We start from the raw sequence: 20,207 nt of genomic DNA on the forward strand, positions 1-20,207 counted from the left end.
GATCTGTTTTGAGTTAATTTTTGTGTATGGTACAAGATGTGGATTGAAGTTCAAGTTTTTGCATATGAATATTCAATTGTTCTGGTACCATTTGTTGAAAGGACTATTGTGTCTCTACTGAATCACCTTTGTACCTTTGTTGAAAATCAGTCGTCCGTAAACATGTGGGTCAATCGCTGGACCCTATTCTAGTCTGTTGGTTTATTTGTGTATTTTAATGCCACACTGTCTTTATTACTGTGGCTTCATGAGTCTTGGAATCAAGTTCTGTAAATCATTCAACTTTGTTCTTTTTCATAGCTATTTTGACACTTCTAGGTCCTTTGCATTTCCATATGAATTTTGGAATCAGCTTGTCAATGTCTACAATAAAGCTTGTTGGAAATGCAAGATATATATATATATATATATATATATAAAGCTTGGGAGTGAGTTGATTATCATTATGAGTTACTGATCTAATCACCGTAAGAGGCTTACAGTTGTGTATGAATCCAGATCCACACACTCAGGTATGGGACAACATCACAAGATTTTATTTTCTTTAACCTGATTCCACGCTTCCATCCCAATGGTGAGTTTGCCATGGAGCCACCTTCTCCACCTCCCCCTCTATCTCCTCGCTGCTTCTAGATCATGGGCCTCCACCTCCCCCCCCTCCCCCAGCCTGAGCAACCTTCCTGCCCTCCCTCCATCCACACCCCACCCCCCAACTCATGAGTTTAAGTTTTCTTTATAGACTGCAAGAGAGATGCCCTCAAAAGCCCTTGATTTTCAACCCAGATCTCCCTGAAGACTAGAAGGCATGAAGGAACATCTACCTGGTTGGTACGAATGGAGGAAAAATTACTGCTTAAACAGAATACAAATGAATATCTCAGTAATTTTCCTACCACAAGGCTTCCCAACAATGAACTCACCATTGTTGTTTGTCAACCAGGCAAGGCTCTGTGGCTGTTTGGGGTGTATTTACTGCTCTCTGGTAAATATTAACATGGAAGGCCCCAGGTGAGAAGGTGGTTCTCTTTTTAATTGAGACCCTTCTGACTAGGTTCAGGAGAAAGTCTTAGCTTGGTGCTAATCAGTCTTCAACACCTTTCTAATACTGGCTAGATTCCCTTTAAGGAGTAAGCCAACCTCAGGCTTTGATCTTCTGTCAGGCATGCCAGTGGTAAATGGTTAAACTTTAACAACCTCATTCACTTGGGCTATGCGCTCAGATGCTCAGTCGTGTCTGACTCTTTGCGACCCCACAGCTTGAAGCCCACCAGGCTCCTCTGTCTATGGGATTCTCTTGGCAAGAATATGGGAGTGGGCTGCCATTTCCTCCTCCAGGGGATCTTTCCAACTCAGGGATTAGAGCTGTGTCTCTTGTCTCCTGCATTGGCTGGGGGATTCTTTACCACTAGCGCCACATATTGCAACCTATATTTTCACCACTGATTAAAGAAAGTGATACTGGCTTTCTTTTTCTAGTAGTGTTGTGAAATGTCCTATTTATTGATTTGTCAATTTTTATATTCTATTAGATGATGTGATTTTCTTTAATTTTTGAAATTGAAGTATAGTTGATTTACAATATCATATTAATGTCAGATGTACAACATGATGATTCAGTAATTTTACAGATTATGTTCCATTATAAATTATTCCACGAAAATGGCTGTAATTCCCTGTGCTATACATATAAGTGAGATCATGTAGTGTTTGTCTTTGTCTGACTTATTTCACTTAGCATAATACCCTTCATGTTTATTCACATTGTTGCAAATGTCAGAATTTTGTTTTTTATGGCTGAGTTAAAATTTTCTTTTTATTTATTTATTTTTCTTTTTTGACCATGCCAGGTTGCATGTGGGATTGAACTCTTGCCCCCTGCAGTGGAAGCACAGAATCTTAACCAGTCCATCACTAGATAAGTCCCTATTTATGAAATTTTAGATTCTTTTAGATTTCCTCTCCATCTCTTTCCCCCCACCCCTTGCAATTAATTTGATGAAGAAGCCAAGTTGTGTGTCTGGTAGGATGTCGCACAATTCTGAAGTGCTGATTCCATCCCCCTCCCTCTGCTTGGCCCCCACGCTAAGGTGTTCTGCAAGGAGGTTGCTGGATCTAGAAGCTCGATCAGACTCAGAATGGGTTTTTTGGCAAGAATGCATCAGTTGGTGTTGAGTTCTTCAATCAAGTGATGTAAAATATCTTGTCCCTCGATTGTGTGGGGTTTAGCAACATTGATATGTATTACCTATATCCATATTTCTCTAGGGATTTATATGAATAGACTGTGGATGCTCTAATTCTATCTTCCCTTCTTTTTTCTTTTTTTTCATTTTCTTTGGACTTATGCCCAGGGGTGGAATTGCTGGATTATATGGTAGCTCTATTTTAAGTTTTTTGAAGAATCTCAATACTGTCTCCATAGCAGCTGTCCCAATTTACATTCTCACCAACAGTGCACAAGGATCCCCTTTTTCCACATTCTTACCTTCATTTTTTATTTGTAGACTTCTTGATGATAATCATTCTGACAGGTGCAAGGAGATATCTTCCTGTGGCTGTTATTTGCATATTTTTTCTTTCGGCTCATGGGATTAGTTGCTCCACAGCACGTGCGGTCTTTCTGGACCAGGGATCGAATCTGTGTCTCCTGCATTGGAAGGCAGATTCTTTACCACTGATCCACCAGGGAAGCCCTATCATTTCTTCTTTATTAGCTGGAGGGTTCTATAAAGAGATGCTTCTTGTCAACAATTTACTTTTGAGATACAATCTAGAGATAAAGTTAGATGAATGCCTGTTCTAGAAGGGTCATCTTAACAGTGGGGGCACATTTGAGGGTCCTCTTATCTTCAGTGCTCTTGTTCAGTGTCCTGCACCAGACATTCTATAGTCTTGCCTGGTAACCCCTCCATCCCCAATACCCTCAATTCTCTGATCCTTTCTTCCTTTGCTGCACACATCTGAAAAAAGTCCCATGCTGAAAGGCCTGTACCACCCACCTTCCTCTGGGCCTATCCCTGAGCTGGGGAGCCTTGCTGAAGAAAAATGACCAACCAGGGCCAGCTGGTTTCACAAACCTGAAGCCCACTCTGTTTCTCCACTGAGGCACGAGATGTGCCTAGTGAGTCTAAAGAAATAAATGTCTACTCTTATTTAGGTTAAAGACAAACGGTCTCATGTGGCTAGTGGCTACCATATTGGACAGCACAGATTATAGAACATTTTTCTGGTTTCAGGAAAAAAGTTCTATTAGGCTCATCTAATAGAACTGATTTTCTATAGGCTCATCTAATAGAACTCATCAGGAAACTGATTTTCCATTCCCCAAGATGATGAGTTCATACATTGCCCCTTGCCTCAAAACTCCTCTATCATTTTCTCCACTCTGCTTTCATTCTTCCCTAAGAATACAGAGTGTAGAATCTTCCAGATAAACCCTTCATTCTTTATTATTATTTATTTTGCTGCATCAGGACTTAGTTGCAGCATATGGGATCTTCATTTAGGCTCAGGCTCAGTAGTTTGGTGCACATGCTCACTTGCTATACAGCATGTAGGATCTTAGTTATCCGACCAGAGATCAAAGTGTGTCCTCTGCATTGCAAGGTGGATTCTTAACCACTGGATCACCAGGGAAGTCCCAACTCTTCATTCTTTATATAGAAGCTCCCTGGTACAAGCTTCCTCAGTCTCCTGCCTCTAATCCACAAAATCTATGCACACTTGCTAGCATGGGATTAGTGCCCAGCTTCCACCAGAGGCCAAAGCCTTCATGAGGCTTCAAATCCAGCCCCTTTTTCATCATCAAGGACTTTGCCCCTTCTGTGTGGTCCAGCTCCCTCACTCTATCAGTTGCTCCTATCTGCAAGCAAATACCCTTCATCTTCAATCTTTGAAAATCCTTCCTTTAACCCACCCCTCCACCCCCAGTTTTCTGATGCCTATTCAAGTCAAAAGCATTCATTCTGCCAGCGGGTCTCGAACTGTGGTCCTCAGGGTAGTAGCATCAGCCTGACCTGGGAATTTGTTAAAAATGCAAACCCCAGGCACTATCCTCGACTTCTATGCCCAGGAATCCAGGCTCTACCCAGATTCTGGTGATTCTGAAGCACTGGGGTCTGAGAAGCACACTACGTGCTCTACAGTATGTACCTACACACATCACTTTCTGTTCTCTCTTCCTCCTTCAGCTGAACTGTTGTTCTCAACTTGTCCTCAGAGCTGGAAGCTTACTCCTTTCATCTTCCCTACCTTTGTTCTTTCCCAAGCAGATCTTACCCATTTCTTATTGTTAAATTTCAATTCCTTCAAAGTCATAGGTGCAACCCACACCTTTCTTAGAGTTTCAGATTCCCCTGGATCAATTGCTCATTTGGTGTCTCCATTCTGAGTCTCTGTAAACCATCCCAGTAAGTCTGAAAAAGTCCTGAAGATTTCCTCGAAATCTCTCCTTCCCCCTTTCCCTGCCCCCAGCCTTCCCCATCAGTAAGCAGCATTCAATCAGCAGCCCCAGAAGAAACCTAAAGTCAAAAGTGAAAATCGCTCAGTTGTGTCTGACTCTGTGACCCCATGGACTGTACATCCAGGGAATTCTCCAGGCCAGAATACTGGAGTGGGTAGCTGTTCCCTTCTCCAGGAGATCTCCCCAACCCAGGAATCAAACCCAGGTCAGCTGCATGGCAAGGGGATTCTTTACCTACCATCTGAGCCACCAGAGAGGCCCCCAAAGGAAACCTAATAATCATCCCAATTCTTCCTTCCTCTCACCACCCCTCCTCATCCTTCATTCCTCTTTGCTACGAGACATATTGACAGGTCTGGAGACTAAGATGTGGACTCTCCATCCTCAAATATGGGTCGCACAGTGACTGTTTTTTTTTTTTTCAAAGAGGACAGTACAGAAAGGAAAACAAAAGTAATTTTAATGTACAAACCCAATAAATACTATCTCAGCTAGATGGTCAAGACGGACCTCAACCATGATTAGTCATGTGTCTAATACTCACTCTTGATGAGAAGTGATGAAAATGGCACTTTGCCTCCTAAACACACATAACCCCACCCTCTTCATGAGAAAAATCTCAGATAAGGTCTACAAACAGTAAATGCTGGAGAGGGTGTAGAGAAAAGGGAACCCTCTTATATTGTTGGTACGAATGTAAATTGATGCAGCCACTGTGGAGAATAGTATGGAGGTTCCTTTATTTATTTTTATTTATTTATTTTTTTCTTTCTTTTTTTTTTTTTTTTATTTTTCAGTGGGTTTTGTCATACATTGATGTGAATCAGCCATAGAGTTACACGAATTCCCCATCCCGGTCTCCCATCCCACCTCCCTCTCCACCCGATTCCTCTGGATCTTCCCAGCCCAACAGGCCCGAGCACTTGACTCATGCCTCCCACCTGGGCTGGTGGTCTGTTTCACCACAGATAATATACATGCTGTTCTTTCGAAACATCCCACCCTCCCCTTCTCCCACAGAGTTCAAAAGTCTGTTCTGTACTTCTGTGTCTCTTCTTCTGCCCTGCATATAGGGCCATCGTTACCATCTTTCTAAATTCCGTATATATGTGTTAGTATACTGTAATGTTCTTTATCTTTCTGGCTCACCTCACTCTGTATAATGGGCTCCAGTTTAGAACTGATTCAAATGAATTCTTTTTAATGGCTGAGTAATATTCCATGGTGTATATGTACCACAGCTTCCTTATCCATTCATCTGCTGATGGGCATCTAGGTTGCTTCCATGTCCTGGCTATTACAAACAGTGCTGCGATGAACATTGGGGTGCACGTGTCTCTTTCAGATCTGGATTCCTCTGTGTATGCCCAGAAGTGGTATTGCTGGGTCACATGGCAGTTCTATTTCCAGTTTTTTAAGAAATCTCCACACTGTTTTCCATAGTGGCTGTACTAGTTTGCATTCCCACCAACAGTGTAAGAGGGTTCCCTTTTCTCCACACCCTCTCCAGCATTTATTGCTTGTAGACTTTTGGATAGCAGCCATCCTGACTGGCGTGTAATGGTACCTCATTGTGGTTTTGATTTGCATTTCTCTGATAATGAGCGATGTGGAGCATCTTTTCATGTGTTTGTTAGCCATCTGTATGTCTTCTTTGGAGAAATGTCTGTTTAGTTCTTTGGCCCATTTTTTGATTGGGTCATTTATTTTTCTGGAATTGAGCTTCAGGAGTTGCTTGTATATTTTTGAGATTAATCCTTTGTCTGTTTCCTCATTTGCTATTATTTTCTCCCAATCTGAGGGCTGTCTTTTCACCTTACTTATAGTTTCCTTTGTTGTGCAAAAGCTTTTAAGTTTCATTAGGTCCCATTTGTTTATCTTTGCTTTTATTTCCAATATTCTGGGAGGTGGGTCATAGAAGATCTTGCTGTGATTTATGTCAGAGAGTGTTTTGCCTATGTTCTCCTCTAGGAGTTTTATAGTTTCTGGTCTTACATTAGATCTTTAATCCATTTTGATGGAGGTTCCTTTAAAAACTAAAAATAGAATTATCACATGACCCAGCACCCAGCAATTCCACTCCTGGGCATGTATCTAGAGAAAACTTTAATTCGAAAAGATACGTGTACCCCAAAGTTCACAGCAGCTCTATTTACAATAGCTAGGACACAGAAGCAACCTAAATGCCCATCAACAGACGAGTGGATAAGGAAGATGTGTTACACACACACACACACACACACACACACACACACACACACACAAAATCAGTATACTACTCAGCCATAAGAAAGAATGTTTATTTGCTACCACTAAGTAAATCCATTTTCCACCTGTCCTGTAGTTCATTGTAGTTTAAACTACTAGACATTTAGTTATAGTAGTGATTTTGTTTATATTATGTAAAATATAATATATAATAATAGGGAAAAGAAAGAATGAAATAATGTCACTTGCAGCAACATAGATCGATGGATGGATCTAGAGATTATCATACAAACTGAAGTAAGTCAGAGAAAGACAAATACTATATGATTTCACTTATATGTGAAATCTAAAATATGATACAAATGAACTTATTAACAAAACAGAAACAGACTCACACATATAGATAACAAACTTATGGGACTTTCCTGATGGTAGAGTGGATAAGACTCTGCCTGCCAATGTGGAGGACATGGGTTCAATCCCTGGTTTGGGAAGATTCCATCTGCTTCAGAGCAACTAAGCCCCTGAGTCACAACTACTGAAGCCCAGGAGCTGCAATTATTGAAGCTCGTACCCCTAGAGCCTGTGCTCCACAGCAAAAGAAGTCACCAAGATCAGAAGCCTGCGCACTGCAACTAGAGGAAGCCTGTGCAGCAACGAACACTCAGCACAGCCAAAAATAAACAAACATATATTTTTAAAAAGCCTGTAGTCTAATGGACAAGATAAACCGGCAGACCAACAATCACAGTAGAGTTAAAAATGTATGCATCCATGCAGGTCTTTAGAAGAGATGCCCAAGTATTATTCATATTTGTAACCCTCCCATCCAGTTCAGAGCCTGGGTCAGGCCCCTCCATAAACACTAATTTAACTGAAGACTTGCCGAATGTCAAGCATGGGTAAATTTCTTTATAATCACTTCCTATGGAGAGAAATAGCTAGATGGATGTTGTGAAAAGTTTAGTGAAAGTAACTTAATTATTGATTAATAAGGGCTTCCCTTGTGGCTCAGCTGGTAAAGAATCTGCCTACAATGCAGGAGACCTGGGTTCGATCCCGGGGTTGGGAAGATCCTTTGGAGAAGGGAAAGGCTACCCACTCCAGTATTCTGGCCTGGAGAATTCCATGAACTGTACAGTCCGTGGGGTTGCATTAAAAAATTTTTGCTTAATTAATAACCAAATTAATTAATCATTATTAACTATCAATAAAATTTTGGGAGCAAAGATCCACATGACTCATGGCCAGAAAGCTAAAACATACAGCAGAAGCAATATTATAACAAATTTAGTACTTTAAAAATAGTTCACAGCAACAACCAAAAAAAAAAAGATTTGCACTTTTACTTGTGTAATACCCCAGGTGTTTGAAAATGCTTAAGATTTTAAAGTTATTTTAATCTGATTTGTGTACTGGGTGGAGGTGAATGAGGAGCAAAGGTTCACTCTCCACTGTTGCTTTCTGGGGAGCAGGCTTCTTGTCTGAACCTGACAAACACGGGACACTGTGCTAGGTAGGCTCCAGGGACACCAAGCAAAGACGTGGTCCCTACGCTAGACAAAATATTTGCTGTTGCTAACAAAGGGGAGCATATGTTTGGAATCCACCAAATTCAGGATTACGTTTTGTCCTGCTTGGTGAAAATACAGCTGCATGAGAAGAAAAGTGACCATTTTCCTCAAGAGCAGAAAGGTTTTTCAAAGGACATATAATCCTGTCATCAGAAGGGGATTAGACCTTCCACACTGCAGACCACTCCTGAAGAGGGACCTCGCCATGGACAGTGAAGAGCACAGATCAGAATGCATGCTGGAATGACTGTGGAGTGGGGCTCTGTGTGCCATTTAGCTTCTAATAGACTTCCTGGGGACATCTCATTCTTTCTTCTGTCCCCATGTTAGTCTGATTTATGCACTCTTTGCCTGATGTCTTCATGTTCCTCACAGAAAGTTCCCAAATAAGAATGTTAGTCTGTCCCTTGTAAGAAAAATACTAAACCTTAATTCATTTTTTTTAGGGGGTTATTTATGTATGCTAGGTTTGAATGACATTCTGATGTGATTGTTTTACTTCTCTTTCTCCAAGTTTCCAAATGCTATCAACCTATCCTTAAAATGCAAACAAGCAAAAACCATTCCAAACAGAAAGAAGCTGAGACAATTGTGTATGTTTTTAATGATCTTAAAAGTACAATGGTTATGAGATTGGTTACTACTGGAAAAGGATCAATGTTGCATACATTTTCCTGATATTAACTCATTTATTCCACAAAGATCTATTCATCTTCTTTTTCACTTTAGCTCACTTTTACTGACCATGTGGGAAGTGCAGTGATAGGTAAAGTGCTATCAGAGACAAACAAAATACAGCTTTTGCCTCCAGAAGTTTAAAATATGACAGGAATGAAGAGATCTTCTGGTGTGGCAGATTAAATAATAATAATACAAGAATTAAATAAACTACATCTGACTATATAAGAATTTTTTAAAATTTCTACAAAGATATCAAGATAGGAAAAATGACATCATTAGATGTGAGGTGATTAAAAGCTATTTCAGTGGGTACATTTTGCTGCCTTTTTGGTAAAAATGAGGGAAAATATTTGTATTTGCTTACACATACTTAAACTCTGGAAAGATTCATGCAAAATGAAGACAGAAGTTATCCTAAGGCAATGGGGAAGATCTGGACAAATGGGGAAAGAGTGTTCACTGCTTACCATATGTAAGTGTAAATTACAGAGTTTGAAGACTAGATACAAAAACAAAATGTGAAATATCTCATTGATAAATTTTATATTGATTACATGTTGGAAGGATAGTTCAGATATAATGGGTCAAATAAAATATATAAAAGTTCATTTCACCTGTTTATTTTTTCATTTCTGTTTTTCTTTTCTTGTTTTTGATATGGTACAAGAAAATATAAGATGACACCTGTGGCTCATGTCCTATCTCCTGGATGGCACTGCTGGACAAAAGAGAGACCTTTGAACACTCAGTGAAGATTTTCCAGCTTCTTTCCTTCCCATGTCTTGGTCATTCATCTTTTCCTTCAATTATCTGAAAACTTCACAATACTTCATAGATTCATGTATAAACTAGCTGAAGTCCATATCTATTTCTCGCCACAAAATTAAATCGCAGGATGTTGCATGTATTTATAAGTCCATATTGATATAAATAAATGATTGAATAATTTCCTGAGTGGGAGAGAAGAGACACACCTCCACTGTAGAATTATATAGTTCCTCCACTGAATTCCCATTGATCCATTTCCATTGATCAATTCCAGCACTAGAGGGAAGACTGTGTTGGACCTACTGAGAGAAAGTCTATTTTCTCCAACAGGCCGCCTTCCTTCAAGGAGAGTTTGGACGGTGGATGGCTGAAATGAGAAGCTAAGCTCAAGGAAGATGGGACCCTATTGCTTACTATCTGCTAGGGCCCACATGGGCCATACATGAAGCAGGGCCCTACATTTGCTTTTTAAACAGTCCTAATGGTGCCTTCACGGGGTCCCACGATGTTTCCAAACCGTTTGGTGCTGAGATTGGAACATGTACATAAAAGAGGATCACTGGTGCCACTTCAGCAATGCCCTCCACCTTCTTCCTAAACAAACAGTGGCCTCTCTGCCTCATCTTTCTTCCTCAGCACTGCCTCACATGACCTTCAAGTTCACTATACCTCCGCCCTCACCTGTGCACTGCTGCCCACCATTTATTCCACCTTGAACCTTTGCTTGCCTATGAACACCTCCCTCTAGATGAGAGTAGATGATTAATATTACCAGCGACTTGGAAATCCACAAGCGCTTCGAGGACCTGGCCCTCAAACCTGCAGGACAGAAGCCACGTTACACTCAGTGGTGAAGGCATTTTTTCAAATCCCACCCTTGCACGAGTGCAGGTGGAAGCAGCGCTGATGACCATAGTGTTCAAACACGGGAAGGGGGCTGTACTTCCTCCACTTCGTTTCCATTGCTTGGTTCTCCTACAAGCTGCTCATCTCCAGCTGCACTTGCTTTTGACTGTGTGGTTCAGCTGGTAAAGAAATGGCCTGCAATGCAGGAGACCTGGCTGGGTTCAGTCCCTGGGTTGAGGAGATCCCCTGGAGAAGGGAAAGGCTACCCACTCCAGTATTTTGACCTGGAGAATTCCATGGATATACAATCCATGAGGTTGCAAAGAGTCGGAGATGACAGAGTGACTTTCACTTTCACTTTTACTTTGCAGAGACTGCAGGGAAGGGCAAAGGGTAGTTTCCTATTCTAAGCAGTTTGGAGCCTTATCCTAAGGAATGGGGAGCCATTGAGAGGTTTCTGAGAAGGTCAGATTCATTATTTTTGTCTTAGATGGTAAGTTCAATCTGATGGCAGTGTTTAGGTCTCCCGGTGGTTTTACTTAGGAAGAAGTATCACGCACCAGGGGCTTCCCAGATGGCTCAGTGGTAAAGAATTCACTTGCCAATGCAGGAGATGCAGGAGAGTTGGGTTTGATCCCTGGGTTGGGCAGATCCCCTGAAGAAGGAAATGGCAACCCACTCCAGCATTCTTGCCTGGGAAATTCCACAGACAGAGGAGCCTGGCGGGCTACAGTCCATGGAGTTGCAAGTTCTACATGACTTAGCTACTAAACAACAACAAATACATATATATGTGTGTATGTGTGTGTGTGTATACTTTTTCAAATTCTTTTCCACTACAAGACATTGAGTATAGTTCTCTGTGCTATACTGTAGGTTCTCGTTCTTTACCTATATTATATAGTATATAGTAGCGTGTATATGTTAATCCCATACTCCTAATTTATTCCCCCATTCCTTTTGGAAACCACAAGCTTCTTTTCTATGTCTATGAGTCTATTTCTGTTTTGTAAATAAGTTTGTTTGTAACGTTAAAAAAATTCCACATATAAGTGAGATCATGTATTTGTGTTTATCTGACTTACTTCAGTTAATAAGACCACAATTCTTGATAGTCATCATGGAGAAAAAACTTTCTTGGTGCAAAAAGCAGTGATAAAATGTGAAGTCTTTTTTATTCAGTTCATAATTTTACGTAAGATTTTTTTTCTTTTTGCCTTGCCCCACAGCTTGTGGAACCTTAGTTTCCCAACTAGGGATTGAACTGGAACCCTCAGAAGTAAAAGCACGAAGTCTTAATTGCTGGACTGCCAAGGACGTCCTTTATATAAGATTTTGTATAACAGTAGGCCATGCATATAGATATGAGCACAAAATCTATTACCACTTGATTCATCTTCACGAATACCCAGTAGCAGCATCAAGATTAGGAAACAGGACTTCCCTGGTGGTCCAGTGGTTAAGATCCTGAGCTCCCACTGCAGAGGGCCTGGGTTTGATCCTTGGCCAGGGAACTAGATCCACGTGTTGCAACCAAGATTTCACATGCCACAATTAGGACCTGGCACAGCCAAATAAATAAATATTAAAGGGGAAAAAAAAAGATTAGGAAGCAGGATGACATCAGCTTCCCAGAAGACCCACTCACACTCTATTTTTTCAGGAAATACTCTCCCACGCTGCCCCCACCCCCAGTAAGGTAAGCACCTGCAGACTTCTGCAAGTGGGATACACACAGATACACTTGCACATGTTTTGGGTGCACACACCTATGCAGTTCTGTGGGGCCTCCATCTGGGGTTGAAGGTTCTGGGTCACAGGATTCAAACTGGTTCAGCTCCAGTAGATTCAGCTGAAGTGGTTGCAAGAGACACTCCCACCCAGAGCACAGCGCGTTCCAGCTGTTCTACGTCTTTGCTAACGTATGGTATTGTCAGTTAAAGCCATTATTTTTTTCACAATGATTCATAAATTTACAGCAGTCGAAATTGCCTGTCTTTAAAGGATCTAACAGCTCCTTTCTTCCATTAACAACCGGTAAGGTTGACATTTTTCTCTGACAACGTGACTGGATTTTGAATCCAAAGGAACTCAGCCAGCCACACCAAGAATTTTGAATCACGGTTGGGGCAAGTGTGGTGAGAACGCTTGCGCTGCCTCTAGCTGGGATGTTGCTGAAAGGCCCTCTGAGCTGCAAATGAACAGACTTCTCCCAAGGCTGTGAAGACAAGGATTCCCCCTCCCCTCAGGGCTGAGGGGGTCCCCATCTCGCCACTCCTAGGGGATCCCTGAAGACTTACTGGCCAGAGCATGACATGCATTACTGCCACATACCTGACTTGGTGCAGTCATGCTGCTAATTCATCATCTCAACCAGCAAGCCCAGGGGGCAGCAGACATATCAACTGTCCCCACAGTGCAGAGGGGGAAACTGAGGCCCCCGGAGGTTAGGTACTGTCCCCAGTGAAGCCAGAAGCCCTTTGTCGTAGAGCTTCACTCACTGAGGCCACTTTCTGAGAACAACATCCTGCCAGAGGGCAGCAAGGCTCCCACAAAGGGAGGAATGGGATACTCGAAAACTGAACTCGAGGCCCATGTGAACGGGGTGTAGCTGTCAGAGGCCAAATGAACATCCTGAGAGGCCAATGTTCTGACCTCAGAACCTACGGGCAATCTGTTGCTTTCCTGTTCTCTTCTTTCTTTCTCTCCTCCCACCTGTGTGTCTAACCTTAACTGCCTCCCTTTCTTTCCACTCCTCCCATTCTGTAAGTACCTGAAATACAGAATTGAAAGTCTACGTATACACATTCTTCTTGTTGATTGCCTCAAGGTGAAAGTTCTCCGTTAAACCAAGTGAATTCACTTTTAAACCAGGTGAGTTTAATCTTTTGTCTTTTGAAAACAAAACTAAAAACCAATTATGTTGCTCTGTAACTTTCAGGCTGTGGACTCTGGGCAAGTTACCTTCCTCCTTTGTATAATGGGCATAATAATAGCACCTATTAAAAAAAATATAGCACCTATTGTGCAGATGAAATGAATTGATACATACTTTACTTTTTAAAATATTTTTAAATATTTTAAAAATATTTTTTATATTTTTTATTTTTATTATTATTTTATACATATATACAGCTTTATTTTTTTTGCCTTCTTTTAATAACTTTATTGAAATCATAATTCAGTTCAGTCACTCAGTCGTGTCCGGCTCTTTGAAGACCACATGAACCGCAGCACGCCAGGCCTCCCTGTCCATCACCAACTCCCGGAGTCCACTCAAACTCATGTCCATTGAGTCGGTGATGCCATCCAACCATCTCATCCTCTGTCATCCCCTTCTCCTCCTGCCCTCAATCTTTCCCAGCATCAGGGTCTTTTCCAATGAGTCAGCTTTTCGCATCAGGTGGCCAAAGTATTGGAGTCTCAGCTTCAACATCAGTCCTTCCAATGAATACCCAGGACTGATCTCCTTCAGGATAGACTGGTTGGATCTCCTTGCAGTCCAAGGGACTCTCAAGAGTCTTCTCCAACACCACAGTTCAAAAGCATCAATTCTTCAGTGCTCAGCATTCTTTATAGTCCAACTCTCACATCTATACATGACCACCGGAAAAACCATAGCCTTGACTAGACGGACCTTTGTTGGCAAAGTAATGTCTCTGCTTTTTAATATGCTGTCTAGGTTGGTCATAACTTTCCTTCCATAATTAGCATACCTTAAAATATATCCCCTCTTTTTTTAAAAGGGGATGATTTTTTTAGTATTGTTATTTATTTATTTGGCTATGTTGGCTCTTAGTTGCAGATAAATAAATATATAAACAAACAGATAATCCATTTCTGAATTTGACACTGTTAACTCATAAGGTATATTTTGTGAGGGGGAGCCCACACCTTAAGGCTTGAGGGATCTTAAGGAATTGGGACATGGAAGTGAAAGTACAGAGTCCTAACTCCTGAACAGCCAGTGAATCCTCATGAGGGACTTTTGAAAAGCAGAATTACAAACCATGTGAAAAAGACAAGCTGAAAAATCAGTCATGGTAGAATGAAAGACCATCTCACTCTGACATACAGTCTAAGACATGCAGCTTTACTGAAGGCTCACTGACTAAGAGGGAGAAAATATCTGGAGTCTACCACAAGTAAAAAGTAGTCTAATATACCTTTTTTTTCTTTAGAGAAACAGCCAAACTGGCTGTCCTGAAGTTTTCTCAAACTCATGTCCATTGGGTCAGTGATGCCATCCAACCGCTTCTTGATCATAATACCTCTTCCTTGGAAAGCCCATTGTCTGTGTGAGCTGGGCATAGTATCTTCTTCCGTGAGCTTCTCAGTTCTCCACTTCGCTCCACCATTTCTGACCCTAGTAACGCGGGCACCTCAACGTGGAAACCGATGTAGACAGGATGTCTCAAGGGTTACCTGGAGACAAAGTGGCAGTGTCTTTCGTACCAGCAGGAGAGGAACCGCTGCCTGGAGGGCTTGCCCTGCAGCCAGAAGGTTTTCCGTCGACATCAAGAAAAAGCAGACTCTGAATATTCATTGGAAGGACTGATGCTAAAGTTGAAACTCCAATACTCTGGCCACCTGATGTGAAGAACTGACTCATTTGAAAAGACCCTGATGCTGGGAAAGATTGAAGGCGGGAGGAGAAGGGGACGACAGAGGATGAGATGGTTGGATGGCATCACGACTCAATGGACATACTGCTGCTGCTGCTGCTGCTGCTGCTGCTGCTGCTAAGTCGCTTCAGTCGTGTCTGGCTCTGTGCGACCCCATAGACAGAAGCCCACTAGGCTCCCCCGTCCCTGGGATTCTCCAGGCAAGAACACTGGAGTGGGTTGCCATTTCCTCCTCCAATGCATGAAAGTGAAAAGTGAAAGTGAAGTCGCTCAGTTGTGTCCGACTCTTAGCGACCCCATGGACTGCAGCCTACCAGGCTCCTCCGTCCATGGGATTTTCCAGGGAAGAGTACTGGAGTGGGTTGCCATTGTCTTCTCCGCAATGGACATGAGTTTGAGTAAACTCCGGGAGCTGGTGATGGTCAGGGAAGCCTGGCGTGCTGTAATCCATGGGGTCGCAAAGAATCAGCAATTGAACTGAACAGAGTAACGCGGGCACCTGAACGCGGAAACTGTTGTAGACGGGATGTCCCAAGGGTTACCTGGAGACAAGATGACAGCGTCTTTCGTACCAGCAGGACAGGTACCGCTGCCTGGAGAGCTGGCTCTGCAGCCAGAATGTTTCCTGACGACGACGTCAAGAAAAACCAGACCCTGCCCTCGCCCTCCCACAGCGTCAATGTGGAAGCAGGGGGACGTCTGCCACGTCTCACCAGGAAAACTCCCTCTCCTGGTGCCCTCCCCTGCCAAGGGGCAACGAGTGCTTAGTTTGGGGATGGTGGCGTGGCAGCGCCCAGCGCTCCGACGGGACATGTGCGACTGAGGGTCCGCAAGGTACTTAAGCCGGGGATCCTGCTTCCCGACACTCCCGCCGCAGAGGACGGCGGATGAGAGGAAGGGGCTCAGGCCTCCAAACCCCGTCCCGGGTGGTGATGCCGGGGCCAGCTCTGGGCGGGGGCTCTTGGAAGTGGCCCCTTTCCAGTCCGCAGGGCAAGGAGACGATCTGGTCACTCGGGTCCTCCCCAGGCCCCGCCAGAAGTCACGCTCTCTGGCGGAGTAAGGGCAGCGCTCGGCGCTCGACTCCCCGCGCCTGGCAGCGGCCGGGCTCTGCGCTCGAGGCATCGCGCCTGGCCCCGCCCCGGGCGGCGACGCGCATTCGGCGGCGGCGGCGGCCCCGGGCCTCTGGCGCTGCGAGCTGGCCCGCGACCGACCGTCAGGCAGGCGCGGGGGATGTCGAGGCGCTCCAAGGTGGTGTTGGGCCTCTCGGTGCTGCTGACGGCGGCCACCGTGGCGGGCGTGCATCTGAAGCAGCGCCAGGACCAGGAGGTCGGTGTCCCGGGTCCGCGCGGTTCGGGCCTGGGGCCTGGCTCCGTGTGGCGCCTCTTTTCCTCACCTTTCCTCCCTCCTCCGGGGCCGGGGACCCCCCCCCCCCCGCCCTTGGGAGGAACGGTCCTGGGGGTGAGGGGGTAGTCCCCGGGTACACTGGGCTCAGGGACGCCCCCAACCCCGGCCCTCGGGCCGCCGGGGTCGGAGCGCGGGAGGTGGACAATTCGCGCTGTGTCTCTCAGCTCTCGCGTCTTCCTTTTCCCAATCGGTCAGTGTGACTCCCGGGCGCAAGCCTTGGCCCCGAGCTCGTAGGGAAGAAAGAAGAGGAAGCGCCCCTCGTCTTGGGCCTGAGGGTCGAGCGCCGGGAGGGGCCGGGGGCGGCGGAACCCGGGTCGCTGGGTGTGGGCGCAGGCAGCGGTGGGAGGGGGAGGTCGGTGCGTGTGCTGGTGGTGCGGAGATGCTGCCGGCGAGGCCTCTGTCCTGTTCCACGCTCTGGAAATCAGGAGACGAAGTCGACGGTGGTATAGGGATTTAGCGGAGGGAATGGAATGATTAACGATGGTAGGACACCGAGGAGATGAGAGATTTGGGCTTAAAATAGGGCTCTAAGGGACTTCCCTGGTGGCTCAGAGGGTAAAGAATGTGCCTGCAATGCGGGAGACCTGGGTTCCATCCCTGGGTGGGCAAGATCCCCTGGAGGAGGGCATGGCAACTCACCCCGGTATTCTGGCCTGGAGAATTTCCATGGACAGAGGAGCCTGGGGGGCTACAGTCCGTGGGGTCGCAGAGAGAGTCCTGCACGACTGAGCAACTAAGACAGCTAAGGGGGTAGCTTTCCGAACATAGGCAGGAGGCTTCCTTCTCTAAGAAGGAAAAGGTGGTGATGGGAGGAAATTTGACAAGGGGGTAGAGGATTCTGTATTGAATGTAGCTCTGAGGTCAGGGAGCAGGGGTTTTTCCGAGTATAGAGTAAGGCTGGGCGCAAGCTTGGTTCTGATCTCCACCTACACGTGCCAATGTTCCTGGGAAATTTGTTGTAGTTTTTTTTTTAATACCGTGAAACCGCCTGGGTCCTGCTCCAGACCTGTCAAATCAGAATCTCTTGTGGGTGTGGATCCCGCTGAAGTATGTTTTAAAAGCGATTCAGGGGTTCTGACATGCAGCCAGGGTTGAGAACCGATGTTAGAATGTGAAAAGTGGAAGATTTAGCTATTTGGAAGTTAGAGGTGAAGGTTGACAAGAATAACTTGTGTTTGTTGTACCTCCAGTCATTCATGTGGCTTACTTCCTGGGAAACAGGACATGTGATTTGACATAGTTGGGTGTGTTGGAAGGTTCAGGGAAGCAAGAAATAAACCAGTGGTTGGTGTGGTCCCCCATTGTTTCCTGACTGTATACCACATACCAGGCGCTGTAGGGAGCATTCATCCTCACAGGAAGCCAGCAAAACTGTCAGTACTACCCGAGGAGTAAGAACTGCACCAGGAGCCAACTTCCAGCTGTGTTATGGTAATGAAGAGGTCTGAGTGGTCAGCACAGTTGTCAACCGGAATTCCCAGGAAGGGTGTGCCAGGCAGTTGGCACAGATCTTGAAACTTGGGGGGAAAACTAGCAAATGATGGATGGAGAACAAGAACCCAAGCCACGTGCCAAAGTCTGAGAAAGGAAGGGAGGACCTCAGAGTAGGTGTGGAAGGTGTGGGCTTCAGGAGTTGGGTGAGGTGTGTAAGTGTGTCCTGACGGAACGCACACAGGACAGGAGCTGGGGAGGGAAGATAGAATGAGAGCTTCCGATTCTATCTGGAGATCTGGCCCAGAGCGCAGGGTTCAAGACAAGTGGGTTTCAGTTGTGTTATCAGTCCCAGAACTCTTAAATTTCCCAGCTCCCTGATAATGGTAACTGAGGCTCCAGGCCTGGAGGAGGGCCGGCACCAAGGTATTTGGTGAGTTGTTAAGGTAGACATAATAGTAAATTGAAAAACCAAAGACAAGCAGATCGGTAACTTGGTGCTTGTTGATGAATTGCAAGCTGGCCTTGCAGATGGAGATACTTCTCTGGTAGTTTATTTGAAAGAGGTCTGGTTTAAAAGTAAAAAAACAAAAAAAACATACCCAGGTCCTATGCCCTGCCCCTGTTATTTTGCCTCACAGGCCACTGCTATGAGAGTATTTAATGACCTGTAAACTATAAAATGTTAGTTATTAGTAATGACTGGATTGATGCTTTAGAAAGTCATCTTAGATGCCACATTCATATTCTGGAATCTTCTGTCGTTAGTGTTTGTGAAAGTAACTGCCATTGCTGGCCCTTTGTTTTTCCTCTGGTGATAGCTTTCTTTTTTTCCCCTTCTCTGCCCATTAGATAGTTGATGGTAATTCTGTGTAATTTGTACTTATTCTCTTTACGTAATAGAACAAGTCAGGTTCTTTACTTTCTCGCATCCTTACACTTTGTTCAAATTTTAGTACTTTTTTTCTATGATATTTATTATTCAGCTAAGACAGTTGCTAACAGGAATGTAGTTCACAATTACTTTAACTCTCCATCAAGGTTTTTTTTGAGGGGGCGGGGGACATAGGTAGCCTCTGTGGGGTCTTTGTTCCCCAACCAGTGGAAGCACAGATTCTTAACTACTGGACCACCAGGGAATTCTCTCCTCAAATTTTTATTTAGCTCTTTTTCTTTTTTTCTCTTCTGTTTTTGTTTTTCACTTTTTTGTTTTATTTATTTTTCCCATTACTCTCAAATTTTAAAGTATCATATATCAACTAAACTAAAATCCAGTGCAGTGGCAGGTTTTTTTTTTTTCCTAAGATTTAATTTTGGCTGTGCTGGGTCATTGTTGCTGTGCTCGGGCTTTCTCTGATTTTGGGTCATGGAGGCTACTCTTCATTACAGGTTGCAGTGCTCAGGCTTTTCACTTCGATGGAGTACAGACTCTAGGGCGTTGAGGCTCATCTGCTAAATAGTGGTACACAGGCTTAGTGTTGCCCTGAAGCATGAGGAATCTTCCCAGCAGAAGCAGGGATCAAATCTGTGTCCCCTGCATTGGCAGGAGGATTCTTACCCACTAGACCACCAACGGAAGCCCCAGTTTTTAATTTTTAATTGTTATTTACCATATTTGTATCAAACAATGTGGAATTTCCTAAAAGACGATAAGAAGTCTGTAATAATACTATGGCACTCTACCAAGTTAATTTTATGGTTTCTTTATTACGTTTATACAGTAAATTAAAATCGTAATTGGGTGGTTGGAATCTAAAAGTTTTAAGTGTATCTAAACAGTGTTTTAGATTTGAATGATGCAAGGATGGGAACTACCTGTTCCAGTTTTACTGAAATCTCTTTCTTAAATTTTTAGAGGCTTCGTGATGGAGTGATCAGAGACATTGAAAGGCAAAATCGGAAAAAAGAAAATATTCGTCTTTTGGGAGAACAGATTCTTCTGACTGAGCAGCTTGAAGCAGAAAGAGAGAAAATGGTGTTGGCAAAGGGATCTCAAGAAACGTGACTTGAAGTGTGTGTGAAGTATTGATGAAAGAGACAGCATTCAATGTGTGTGTTGATGGAGAACAGCTTAGTGAAAGCTTTTTTGCTTACTGACCTTTTAAACTTGGTCAGAAAAAGGACAATGGCTCATATATTCTAAATACTGTCTTTAGAGCCCCTTGTGTCTGAGTAGGGGTGGGCAGACACCCTTGTGAGAGTTTCTGT

The 20,207-nt window shown here is 44.0% G+C and overlaps 1 protein-coding gene across 1 annotated transcript; it reads left to right on the forward strand.

The window, feature by feature from the left end:
* The first annotated feature begins 16,309 nt into the window (after positions 1 to 16,309).
* PET117 (PET117 cytochrome c oxidase chaperone) lies at positions 16,310 to 20,006 on the forward strand. Its single transcript, XM_065921279.1, has 2 exons — positions 16,310 to 16,490; positions 19,855 to 20,006. Exons 1-2 carry the CDS (start codon positions 16,395 to 16,397, stop codon positions 20,002 to 20,004), a joined length of 246 nt encoding a protein of 81 aa, XP_065777351.1. The 5' UTR covers positions 16,310 to 16,394; the 3' UTR covers positions 20,005 to 20,006.
* Positions 20,007 to 20,207: the final 201 nt, after the last annotated feature.

The sequence above is a fragment of the Muntiacus reevesi genome, chromosome 2, assembly GCF_963930625.1.
Source record: "Muntiacus reevesi chromosome 2, mMunRee1.1, whole genome shotgun sequence".
Classification (NCBI taxonomy): Eukaryota; Metazoa; Chordata; class Mammalia; order Artiodactyla; family Cervidae; genus Muntiacus; species Muntiacus reevesi.